Source organism: Lissotriton vulgaris, chromosome 7 (assembly GCF_964263255.1).
Source record: "Lissotriton vulgaris chromosome 7, aLisVul1.2, whole genome shotgun sequence".
Classification (NCBI taxonomy): domain Eukaryota; kingdom Metazoa; phylum Chordata; class Amphibia; order Caudata; family Salamandridae; genus Lissotriton; species Lissotriton vulgaris.
This window is the reverse complement of record NC_141695.1, coordinates 1569009174-1569022931: the sequence shown is the minus strand read 5'-3', so window position 1 is coordinate 1569022931 and position 13758 is coordinate 1569009174. Positions and strand designations below refer to the sequence as shown.

General features: G+C 46.4%; 1 protein-coding gene across 1 annotated transcript in view; it reads right to left on the bottom strand.

Moving 5' to 3' along the window:
* The window catches only part of PEDS1 (plasmanylethanolamine desaturase 1), a 246016-nt gene that overhangs the window by 95305 nt on the left and 136953 nt on the right, over window positions 1–13758 (bottom strand). Inside the window, exon 3 of the mRNA XM_086932466.1 lies at window positions 8641–8732. Within this exon, the coding sequence (XP_086788592.1) occupies window positions 8641–8732 (92 nt within the window). The remainder of the gene's footprint in view (window positions 1–8640; window positions 8733–13758) is intronic.

Below are 13758 nucleotides of genomic sequence, written 5' to 3'. Positions count from 1 at the left end.
CATGCATTTTCCAGTTCAAACCGGTTGCTGGGGCACGCTGCCCCAGCTCTGGAGCGAAACTGGACAAATTGGGAAGGGGTGTAACCACCCCCTCCCAAGGTCCTCCCATAGGTGGGACCCTAGGGTTAGTCCAACCCGTAAACTTAGTATAAGTATAGGAACCCAGTCCCTAGGACTTTAGATTACCCTGGACGAAACTCTGAAGACGAAATCCTGGACCTTCGACATTCCATATCGACTGGAAGACAGAAGAAATCTCCCTTGGGGTCAAGGAGTGACCTCCCTGTTCAAACAGGCACCAAAAAGCATCTTGCTGGTCTGCATTTTTGAGGCTCCCACCGATCCCGAAGAATCTGCAACACAGGACACGGACTTCCAGACATCTCTGAGGCAGACATGAGATCCCAGTAAAGCTGAGACCCGCAGCAGACAAGAGACGTGGGACCGGAACTCCTGGACATCCTGCAATTTTGCTACTGCACCTACTTCCTGAAGTTTCCCGAAGTTGTGCATTGGGCTATTTATTGCCCTTGCCCCGAGCACCTTTTGCACCGAAGCTAAGAAGCCTACAATCCACGAGTGTTCCGTGGGCCCGTTTTCTTCACCGCAGATCAAGGCTCCTTCGCGATCCCTAGTCCGTTGGCTAGTGGGTCCCGATGAAGGACAATCCTTTGTTTCTTGAGCTTTCCTGGTATCTCCAGACATGCTCTGACTCCCCTCCAAAGGGTGAGCCCCTCAGACCTTGCTGGTCTGCACCAAAGCCAATCTTGTCATCTTGCGTGGGTTGCTGTTGCCAAGGCTTGTTGGGTCCAATCCGGATACCGAAGCTGCAGCACTAGACATCCTTCGTGGGACAGCTCCTGGCCATAGTCAACGCCTCCTGGTCCTCGTGGCTGAAGAGTCTAGCTTCACCTACTTCACCTTAAAGCACCCGACATCGGCTGGCATCTTCTTGTCGCCATTTTGGTCACTGGCTAGTGACCCAGACTCTGTACCCTCTGCATTCAGGTCTTTCCGATCTACCCTTGGATCCATCCGGACACTTTGCTCCTGGTCGCCTGCAGCACTTCTTGCAGCTCTCCATAGGAATCGACGACAAAACCAGACACGAAAAAACACCTATGCACCGGCTTCCCTGGGTGAGGTAACAGGAGTACTTCGGTGCTCCCGTGGGTCTTGGCTCTCGAAGTGTCAGAACTGAAGGGGTTCCCTCGCATTCCACTCCTAAGTGTCCTAAACCTTTAACTTTGTAACTTAAACTTTCCTCATATAAGTCTATGGTGATTCGCGGCTGTGTTTAGACACTCCACGCGTCCCCCGTGAGTCTCCTGCGTCCTTACCTTGGGTGGTTCCTGGTTGCCCCAGCAGTTCTACAGGCCCTAGGCCTCACTTCCATCCCTCAGTGGGACTCATACCACTATTTTAGTATATGGTTTGTGAGGCCCCTAGGGCAAAACGTATACTGTGCTATTTAAAGTTCTTGTGTTGAACTTTGGCCTCTAGCCTCATAAAGAGACTAGAGGGTTTGTGTTTAGATTAAATACATATATTTTATATATATACCTTGTGTGGTGTACTTTCATTTGATTATTCAAGAGAATATAGACTGGCAAAACAAGCTGATTTACATTCCTTCAAGACTTAGCCTTCAGGCTGCTCTCCACAGCTACCACTAGGATAGCTTTCTAAAAAGGTTGTCTTAAGCCTACCATCAATAAAGGTTGTTTGGACTGGTGCAGGGTGCCCACTAGAATAGTGGACATCTAATGCCAGGCCAACTTCTCAAATGTCCGAATTGTAGGATGTTGAGGACCCATTTGTCCTTAGTTATTGTCTGCCAATGATTTAGATGGGAAGTGACTCTTCCACCCAGGGGAACTTGTGGAGGGGAAGGAATACATGAAGCCGGATACCGGAGGTTGTCATTGTCTTCTATCATTATATTTTCCTTGATGACCCCCTCGTCCTCTAGGAGCGGATTTAGAATAGCCCCTTGACTGGCTCGGTCCGTACTGTTGACGGTATTGCTGTGATGACGGTGAATAAGAGGGGTATCTTCCCTGTTGGTAACTGCCTCTATAAGATGGTTATCTTCCTCGGGCGCCTCGAAAGGGAACCTTACGATATTGTAATGTACCCAGGGCCTGTGTCATATCTGTATCCTTCTTGATACCCTGAAGGGATTCATCTACTTGCCTTCCAAACAATTCTTCCCCATCGAATGGGAGATCCAGAATCTTATTTTGGACCTCCGTTCTAAAGGCAGTAGCTCTTAACCAACCTTGGTGTCGTAGAACCGCCGCACCCCCAAGGGAGAGAAAGGCTGTGGTCGCGATGTCCATCGCACAATCGATTACTTCAGCCGAAGTCCTTTCTCCTTCTTGCAGAACTTTTCGCCTCCTGTTGGTTGTCCTCAGGAATGAGGTCTATGTGTGGAGCCATATCACACCACATTTGTCGGTCGTATCTGCCCAGAATGGCAAGGGCATTTGCCTCTAACGAGGAGAGCTGACAAAGAAGAAAACCTTTTCCCCGCATTGTCCAGACTTCTTCCCTCCCTGTCTGGAGATGCAGCTTAGGCGCCGATCGATTCTTAGATTTTTGTTGCGTGCCTGGGAAATGACAGAATCCGGTTTAGGATGGCCCAGTAAACACGCTGGTGCGTCCGAAGGGGCCTTACATTTCTTTTCCAGTCTAGTGAGCACAGGTGAAACTGTCGCTGGTGTCTTCATCACCTTCAAGCCTTCCTCCCACACATGGTTGACAATGGGTATGGATCTAACCGATTTATGGTATGGCTCTTTAAAATCATAGAGGAAGCATTACTTTTGAGTCGTAGCCATTGGAAGCTGAAATCTCTTTGCGGATCTTTTCATTAAATTATGGAATTCACCAGTGGGGAATCCGCAGGTACTGGTGTGGACGACGCTGGAGATGGATTAGGTAGTCATCCCACTCCTTGTTGGGATCAGTTATTTCTCCCTCTTCCTGGTCCTGGTCATCATCATCCGTGGTAACCGGATCCTGGTGATGTTGAACTTGAGGTGTTAGAAGCGTAATTTCCTGTAGTGACTCCCTGCTTCTGACTGGAGTAGCCGGGATGGAACATGGGTGTGACACAGGAATTTCCTGAGAAGCTATGTCGGCAAAAATCTCTTTCTATAGTCGGCCAGCATAAACTGCAGATCCATCATCATGGAGGATGGCATAGCAACCATTTCCTCATGTTACCTTGTCGATAGTGTTGCTGCGAGGGGTTCTGATACTCTCCGTAACCGTCTTCGTAATCATCCTCCTAGCATTTCACGTGCAGTTGTGATGGACTACTAGCATAACCAAAGGGTCTGTCATCATCCTCCTCCTCCTCCTCCTCCTCCAGTACATGTGATGGAACTAGAGGAGTAATTTTGCTCGGGGAAGAGACCTCTGGCGTAATCTTCTTAAGGACAAGTAGTTGTTTTTCTGGAGTTTCTCTCGTCGACAAGCCCGTCGACGAGATCGCCGTCGACGCTACTGTTGACGATGTCGTCGTCACCAGGCATAGAGCGCTCTCCATCGTTGATGACATAGTAACCGTCGTCGATTTTCCCATCGACGACCCTGTTGTCGTCACCGTCGGCGACATGGTCCTTATCACTGCCATCGTCGATGTCATCGGTGTCGCCGCGGACACCGTCGACACCACAATAGGCAATGATGGGGACTTTGTCCTTTTCTTTACCTCTATCTTCCACGACTATGGTTTCTTCGTCGACGATGTAGGTTTCTTAGGTTTCTCCTCAGGAGTTAGAAGATGGCTTCCTGAAGGGCTCTTTGACCTGAGGAGGTGACTTTGATGGCTCAGAAGTAGATTTCTTTGAGGATTTTTCACCAGAAGTGTGTCCTTTCCTCTTTTTCCTTTGGTTGAGGAGATTTCGAAGGACTACGCCCAGAAGACCCATGAGTGGTCTTTTTTAGGGCCATCCCAGGGTGTTCCTCTGAGGAATCAGTCTGAGGAAATTTTATTCTCTTGTGAGATCTCCTAGATGTAGAGGAGGATCCCTCATCGCGGTCACTAGAGATAACCTCCTTTCTGGCCTTTAGCTTCTGAAGCCATATTAAAAGGCGTCCCTCGCAATCTTTAAGTGCGACATACCTTGCAGTCATTGGCCTGGTGATCAAGGTATAGACAGTAAATGCAGTCTTCATGAGGGTCATCAGTGTAGAGCCTCTTAGAGCAGGTAGCACAGGCTCTAAATAGACCTTTCTTTTCTTTTCCAGACATTCTAAAAAGAATGTACTTGAAGACAGTCCAAAGTATTCTCAAATCCAACTGAAGATGAAAGAACAAAGTTCCTCAAAAAGGCTGAAAAGATAAGAGTTTGCGCAGAGCTCAAAGGAGACTCCCTAGCACAATGTGCGGTAGAAAATCTGAGGGGCAAAAGGTTCTCTCAGGAGTGTTCTAGAGGGTGAGGAGATCGGATTGGTCCAGAGCCAAGTTTGGTCTCTTTTACATAACAAAGGTTATGGGTTGCAAAAGGGAAAGGGGCCTAGGCCTCATTTCAGTATGCTATACACTAAGCATTGCTTTTTTTATATACCGGAGACTCCCATCTCGACGACGGGGAATGATTCAGGCATGTGAATCTATGAAAGCTCCAATACTGGAGTAAATGAAATGTTTATGCAGAGGATGATCCACACGGACAGTGTTTGTCTACGCATCACCTTTCTCAATTTTAGAACTGGCTATCCTCACCAAAAATTTTTAAACCACTTGGTGCTCCCTTGTATGCCTAATGTAGAAGCTAAAAGTTCTCAGAGTAACTAGTGAAGCCTCTTCTTCTCTTTGCATGGATCTGGTGGAGAGAAAAAAGCAGAAAGGGTGTTGGATTGATCCATGCAGAAGGTAGATACAAACTTGGGGGAAAATAAGCCAGGTCCTCAGCACCAATTTGTCACAAAAGTAATTGGTTTCAGAGGTTGTACTAGCAGTGCCTGTAGCACACTGACATAGAAGGCAGATGTAATTGCGAAGAGGAAAACCATCTTGACGGTGAAGAGCTATAGAGTACAGCTAGCATAGGTTTGAACGGCATGGGCACTAGGAATGTAAGGTTCCATTGCCGTAATGGAAGTTATTAGTGTAAACATGTGCGTCAGTCCTTTTAGGATCTCATCACAACCGACTTCTAGAAAAAAGGTAAATGCAACAAGGCTGAGAGAGCAGACATTAACTGTGTCCACTGCAAAACCTAGCAGGCCAGTAACAAAACAAAACATCAGATTACTTGGCCTGAAGAGTGTCAAGCTGACGGCCCCCGTCCTAGGGCACAAATTTCCCCCAATGTCCCCAATAGATTGATTGGGTGACAAGAATCACATCTACTATTTAATGCAGGCAAATTGAAAATTATTAGTTATTGCTGTTTAGTCTCTGTGCATGGAGGTGTAGTTTATGGAGGGTACAGGCGGAAAGCCTCCCATAGGAACTCTCTTGGCAGGAACTCCAGCACAACGTAATCGAGACACTGCATTCTTGGGGTGGAAAAAAGCTCCAGCCTGGGCATAACCAACCAGGCAAAGTTGTCCTCAGGCACTCAGGGTCGAAGACACTTAATGTCTGTTGGACTTGTCTACTAAGGCATCAAGCAACCGTGCCAGATGATTGGCCCATGTGGCTATAGCCCAACAGTCCAGCAATCTGCAAAGGCGTAGTGTCTCATGACACAAGGTCCAAATCCTCAGACTGCCCTTCTTGATGATATTCCACATGACTGTCTACAAGGGCTTTCCACAGCATAAAAGCTTTCAGAGCTAGACAGATGTCACTAAGCTCCAGAAGCCTGACTGTGAGCTTTTGTTCCATTGGGGACCATAGACCCCTCTTCTCCACCTCCCTCAAGTGACCTCCCCAACTATGTATTTGTTACTACTATGAGCCCTGGTTGGGAGAAAGGTCTGCTGCATGACAAGTTGTGTTCCACCTTCCACCGATATTGGCCCTAGGGGTTCCCCTCTGAGAAACAGATGTTATCTGAACGGCAGCCCTGGTTCTGTCCCCACTGGAAATGAAGGTTGTTCATGAGGGGCTGCATGTGCCAGTGGGCACAAGAAGCCAGGAGGATAAAGACGCTGGGAGTTCAGGAAGCCCCAGAAGATGCTGCATCAAGACAGACAATTGAACCTTAAACATCAGGGAATCATTGCAGGGATTGAAAGGTCCTGAACACTACTGTGTCCGGAATGCAAGTCTAAGGAAATCATCCAATCCTGTAGCTTTACCGTGGAAAGAACCTAGGATAGAGTGACCCAGAAAAGATCAAAGATTGCCCAAGACCTCCATTCATCTTGGCCACCAAGAAGTAGCAGGAGAAACATCCCTCACCCTTCACTGCTTTCGATACCCTCCGTGGCCCCTTTTGCAAACAGCAATCAAGCTTCCTACAGAAGGACGGCAGCATGGTTCACTGAAGCTTGAGCGAGAACCGGATGGGATACAGAGGGGGAATAATGTGAAAGGCAGGGCATACCATTTCTGAAGAATTTGTAGAACCTAGTGATCTGAAGTTACTGAGTTACAGCCGTGTAGGAAAAAGCAAATCCTCCCCCTACTTTTGCACATGCTCCTGAAAGAGGAAATCAAAGTGGCTTGAACACTGTTGCAGTGGGTGCAGAGGAGCCTTTTCTCTCCAGATCCCAGAGTCCAAGGGCATGTTAATTAGGGATGCCTGCAAGCTGCTAAAGAAACCTTTGGTACACATTCAGGAATATTGTCTGATAACAGCGGTGTCAATGGCACGGCCTATACAGCTTGTAGTGTCACGTCTGCCCTAAAACATTTAGAGGGGTCTTGTGTATCCTGAATTGTTTTGACAAGGGCATTCCTGAATTCTTCAGGACTGGCCGACAAGGTCTCATGTGAAAGGTCTCAATGGCCATCTGTACTTCAGCTGAGAAAACGTACACCTTTTAGGGACCAAGGGCACAACTGATGGAAGAAAATACGCTTAAAAAATGTGCCAATGCACTTCGATTCCCCATCTGAAGGAGCAGAATAAAACACATTTAGGTTAGCCTTGCTCATGGACGGCTTGGACCACTATTCTCTCTGGGGTAAGGTATTTAAAAAAAAGAAAGCTCCGACTGCCTGGGCTGGCCTATGCTGAGACATTGTTCCTGGGCAACTAACTGGGCACGCCAAACATTTCTTCACCAATGAGGACATGTTTTCAAGGTGTCTGTCAGGTCCTGATTAAATGGCAGCAAGGGTTACGATATGGAAGACTGCAAGAACTCAGTGAACAATTTGTTTTTTTTCTCAATATTTGAAAGTACTAGGTCTAGTGCTTCTGTTGCACAATCTCAGCAGACGTAGGTAGACTGCTAGAATGTGGAAGTCCAAACACAATCCAACATCAGTATAGTGAGGGGGAAGTAAGTGGTTTGCCTCCTCAATAGGGCCTCTGGCCTCCTGTAGTACTGGCATTGAGGAAGGGACTGTGGATCATCAAAGGTTGGAGTTTGCACTTTGGTTATTTCACAGTGCAACATGGGCCAACACCAGGTCAAGGTCGGAAAACGGCATTGAGACAAGATTGCGAGAAACAGATTGTTGGTGCTATCCAAACTGGCATGGCCTCTGGGGTCAGATCAGGCAAGGAAACAGGAAAATGTCCCTTCCTGTTGGTATCAGGGGGCTCCTTTACCTCCATGGAGCCTAAAGGCGATCTACAGGAAGCAGACATCACCTTAAAAATCTGCAGCCTCTTTGAAAACCTCTATCTGCTGCCGGGTCCATGACAGGTGGGAAAATTCAGGGCACGGAGAAAATCAGTTTTGTAAAGATCTTGTAGTCATATGACATTTATGGAGTTGGACCACTGAAGTGCCAACTGTACGGTTCTCCCCTACGTGGGAGTGGCAGGAGAGAAATCCGCGTGGCCTTTGTGGGAGACTTTGACTTACCCGACGACTTGGAAGCAAGTTTGGGACTAGGAAAGGGATGTATCACAGAGAGTTGGAGTGGTGTCGAAAACCGTGGAAATAAAATAGGAACTGTCGTCAGCGTACGGCGGTGGCGCCTATATGCGGCTTTGTACGGTCCCTTACAGGGCTGTACAAAGCCATCATGGAGTCTGATGGCATTACCGGCTGGGCTGCAGAAGCAATTGCTTTTACAAATCTGGATCTAGTCTAGTGCCTGGGGATATTGAAAAAGAGAGGAATCTGTGGTTAAACGTACCCACCAGGATTATCCCTTTAATAGAAAATAAAATTATAAAAAGAAGGACCGCAGTTAAGTGCATGGCTGGAAGGACGTTTTGTGTTTCCATATTAATCCATCACAAATCCAAAGAAACAAGGGTCCAACTGTATCATGCAGTGTTTATTAATGGGGAAGTTCCCCACCAAACCATAGTAAATCAGTTGTAGCTGTGATGCATTGCTAAAAGGGAGAAGGAAACCTGCATGCTTTTCTCTATCAGCCGTAACATTTTGAAAAGCAACTCTACCCATCCGCGCCCACCCTCAACTGCTTATCATTATTGGGTGACATCTCGGGTATGTACTACTAGTCACAAACGACAGCCAACTCGAGCTTAACATTTCAGGAACAAGTAATAATTTATTTTCATGAATATAAAAAAAATGACTTACTTTCCCAACAATTGGCAGCTCTACAGATCCCCAAGTGTCTGCTCCCCAGTGAACCAATCCAGACATAAAATCTGCTGTAATGATCCCTGCAACTTTAAGAAAGAGAACAGTCAACAAATGGTTGGGTGACATGAAATTCAAGTTCCCACTTTAAAACCCATTTGCTTCACTGAACGCCAGGACTTATTTTGGTGCAAATTTCAACAGCAAAAATTGGTCAATTTTATGAATTACAAAAGCAAAGGAAAATGTAATAGTAACTGTAAGGCAATTCGAAATCAAGATGATTTTAAGAGGAAACTTCAACCCATATTAATCAGAAATCGGACAATTAAGCGTGACAGCCAATGTACAGTTTTCCCGAGTCCTGGGGAGCAGGTTGTTACCTTTGGAGCATCAGGTTAAGGACACCGTTGTCTCCAATACTGTTGTACCATTTCAAAGTAGGCATTATCTTTCATGTCAACTGTGACCATGCTTTCTGTTACGCCACCTCCCCTTCCTCGCCTCGCTTGCAAACATATTTGAGAGGTGTAGAGGAGAGGAAAGATTCAATGGAATTAATACCACACTCCTTTACTCACTAGTGACTATTCTCCTGGGTGCAACAAAACAAAGGAAATAACCTTCCCAGGGCGATTGCACTAGGTGAGATTACTTAAAAAAACAGAAAAAGAGATGGGACCTTTATTCTTTAAACTTTGCTCTTTTGATTATTTAAAAAAATAATCAAACATTAACAATACATTGACTTAACAGAAAACCACACATAAAATAGGTGATTACAAGTATTTAGATTTAAACTTCACGGAGTTGCGTAACCAAATGAATTTTTTTTAAAAATCGTCCACCAAATTAAGGGACTGAGTAACATACACAAAAAAAACCAAACATAGAACGCAGGCTTTTGGATCTGACCTTAAAACGACACAGTTAGAACCAGTGCTTTAAATGGAAATGAATAAGTGCAGGTACTCACCATATTGAGAAGTGGACTAGGGGGTGGGGCTTGGGCCGAGAGGGGATATAGGGGCGGGGCTTCGGGCAGTGCTAAGGGACCCAGCCAGGGGTACACATTTAATTTGATTGAGATTTAATTGGTGTGCAAAACTAGTAACCCACATGCCTATGTACATAAAAAACAAATCGGAGATCAGCATGTTACATGTGTTTAGCAGCAGCACATGAACCCTCTGCTCTAACTTATGATGAGTCAAAACTTATAAGATAAAGCACAGATCTTTTCTGTAAGAACTTTTGCTGACGCTTGAAAAACAGAACATGTGCAGGTAACCTAATTATTGGAATTGGGATCGAGCTTAAAATGTACCAATGGTGACAACACCTCACCTGGCCTCCCAGCGAAGCCTCTGAGCCTTTGCACACCCCCAGACCCACCATGGCCTGAATGTGATGGCCTGACAGAGAGGTCAGCTGAAACAAATTGCTTCTGCACTGGGCTAGCCCCTTAGGGCTGACGTGGGAACGGCCCAAAAGGTAGAGCAAAGCAGGCCTCTCCTGAAGGCCTCTGAATAGTGCCTTCACTCCCAAGCCTACCACAGGATGGATGTGAAGCTCAGGACTGGAAGGGAGCATGGGGAAAAACACAACTTTTAGGCTGCCAAGCGGCCCTACGGCTACAACACCTGGCCTGACCTCCCTGTGTGGCTTCTCAGCCTCCTCACACATTCTTCTCCCCCGCTTACCATGGCTCCGTGTGAGTGCTTGGCAGCGGAGGATCAAAAAGACACTGCTTTTGTCTTTACCTGTTCCACCTACCGAGCCCAGTGTCCCACAGGGGCTGAGTTGAGAATGGCCTAATGACCAGAGCAACACCTGCCCCTCCCCTCCCCTCCCCTCCCACATCTATTAAAGCTCAGTGTGAAGGAATGGCAGGAAGGAATGTGGAATAGCACTGTTTGTGAGGTCTGGCCTGAGGTGAAGATGGCCCAAAACTACAGCCACAAAACTGGCCTCTCACTAGTTTCGGCTCCCCACCTTTAAGCACAGCGTTTTGTGCTGCAGCCCACCTACACATTCCATAGTGGCCTAGCCAGAGTGAGGGCTGGGTGGCTGTCCTCCATGAAACCAGCCCACTGGCGACAATCAGGCAAAGGCCGAATGTGCGCTTTGCCAATCTAACCCTGGCTGCTGCCCACATTACTAACCTTGATTCCATTAGGCTGTGCTACAGTTTCACGGTCACCACCGTCGTCCTCAATCTGATTTCAAACAAGTGCAGCCCTACTATACTCTGCCAGCAGGAATCTCTTAGATTTCCAAGTGACAATATGCCTATTAGCAGGCCCTGCTCACACACCTACAGTGCTCGACTGCACAGAGCCTGAGTGTCAAATATCACAGTGTGACTCTGCCCCTCCCAAACTTCCTGCCAGCTCTGAATAAATGCATATGGGCCGCCCCGCAGTTAGCAAACTGAGGGCAGATTAGCACTCGATAATTAGAGTGCTTCACGAAAACGGACTGACTCGTCAGGTCTGTTGCGCTTCTTTTTGTACATGCCAAATTTCACAGAGCTTGGCTTGCAACCTCATGAGTACCGGTACTCTCGTTGGACACAGAGAAGTTCTGGTACTCAAGGTCAGAAAATGTAGACATGCCGATACTTAGTACCAGTGAGAACCGGCCAATTTAAAGCACTTGTTAGAACATAAGACAACAAAGATGAGGGCTGTTCAGTTGTCTTACTCCAAATACAATTATATGTACTTTAACCCCTTCAGCGCGGCGCAGATTTTCACGCTGTGCTGGAAGTTCTAATGGAGCCTATCGGCTCATGATGGAACGGTTCCGTCATGAGCACAGCTCAACCGACGCTCATGACGGAACCGTTCTGTCACGAGCATGGAAAGGGTTAAGGATAATACCCAAGCATTCAAAGAAAAGCAAATGGGGCAACTGTTCATTCAACAAATAGCTGTTTCGATGCGGCGCACATTTCCCCGCTGTGCAGGCGAATTCTACGTGTGCACAAATCGGACGGCCCCCAGCCATCCGAAGCACATGCCCACTGTGATGTCAGACGGCCGGGGGCCTTTGGACGCACGGAAGAGGATAGGAGAGTGGAGCATGAGGCAGAATAATGATAAAGGGAGAGTACTGAAAAAAGTGCTACACCATTTCCAACCAAGAGGCTCCATGTCATGTGCCCCTGTACATAACGGTCCTAGCGAAGACACTGTTCAAAACAGAATAGATTTGCCTGGATATGGGGGCTTAAATCGTTGCATTGGAAGGAATGCACATCCAAATCCAGAAGTACATAAAATCTCGAAAAATCTTTTAAACATCAAAACGAATTAAGATTTTTGTAAATGTTTAAATTTATATCTGTAAAAAAGGCAGTAAATAAATCAGTTAAAATACAGATTTTGAGCAGTGGTATCAAATAATCCCGAATATAGTGACATGGGAACCTAGGTAGCCACAGGATAATCCATCAAAAATATTAGAAACAGGTTGAATCAGTACATCTCAAAAAAGCTTTCAATGCCACCTATTCTGGCATCAAACACAATAACACTACAAAAGGGGACACCAAATCCACATATACCTTTTTATGACTATCATTAACTACAGATCTACTTTTTACTGACACTGACAAAAACACAAGAGTGAGGTGTTAACGTCTAAGAGGGCAACATTGATGGCTGACAACTGGCTAGAGTTGAAATAAGACTATGTTCTATAACAGTATTTAATGATATTACTGAGAACTTTCACGAGCCACGTATGACCTTTAAAAAAGGCAGAGTATGAAGAAACAGTATTGTTGGAAAAATTTAAAGCACAAAAAGGAGAGCTAAACAATTTTGAAATGCAAGGCCAGTTGCGTGGCATTGTTTATAGATTTTTTTTCTACGGTTTTGAGAGATTTTCCTCAAATTAAGCAATAGATGGTGGGTTCGGAAGCCCTTAGTAATTTTGCACAACAGACTAGCCCAGCTAGACTGCACATTTGCCACTCCACCCTTCACATCCCACTTCACCTCCTACTTTCAGCAAAATTGCCATCATCTGACCACCTTAGGCCTTTTTAGGTCTCGCCTATGCAGCGAGCATGTGCTGCATAGGAGACCTTTAGCCATTGTTCAGCTCTTTTTCGAAGCACATACTCGTGCTTGTGGCGGCATATACCTTGCGGGAGCGCACAGGGGTACGCAACAAGCATGAGTATGTGCTTCGAAAAACAGCAGACCGCTCTCCACAGCGCGCGCGCACCACTCACGGGCTCACTTCCTGCTCCCCCTCTCCCAATTAACTTTCGGGGCTGCGCTTGTATTTCAGTGCTTGTAATCCTCCTTGTGATGAGATCAGCCACTGCCTCTCCTGGGAAAGTTTGCTCTAGCTGTCTCCCTTAACTAATCCCCACCTCTCTGCCTTGTCTGTCTCACCTAGCTCCAGAGGGCACACGTGAGGTAATTAGCTCCGAAGGAGACTTCCCAGCAAGGGTCTGTGCTCACAAACTGGTGCTCTGCCATGGTGGGTCGCCTCACGTTTATATTTCCATTTCAAGGAAAGCCTAGCCATACGGTATGATTGAAACGTACTATTTAATTTAACCTCAACGCCATGGCTTCTTTCTGTAGCACTGCCCACCCCTCAGCCTGTCAGTATCCCCTCTCGCGGCCTCTTCTTCCCATAGCTGTCAAAGACCCTTATTGTATGTTGTAGTATCTAATACTGCAAAAGCAGCGCTGAGGGACCACGCTCTGATCTAATTTCCGCCTTGGTTTCAGTGAGTCTGATGCTGATATTTCCTCCATGTGGAAATAGAACAAAGTAGTTTTGAGGTGAAGCTGATATTTAGGTCCGTCTGATACAGCACTTGGCTGTCGCTTGAGTAGATCTTTTGTCCAGATCTAGAACATTTTCCCACAGTTGCTTCCCACTTTGTCGAGTGACAACCAGTTTAACCAATTTTCAGTTCAATACCATTCGTATAGTACACTTCAATAAATGTTAGCCTTCACATAGTAAATAAATCTAACCAGTCATTGCACAACACTTCGGTCGCTTCTGAGGGCGCTGTGCTGTTATTTGCAGCCCTTGTAACTTTCCTCACCCCGGAGGCTCGTGACTATTGCACAACATTTG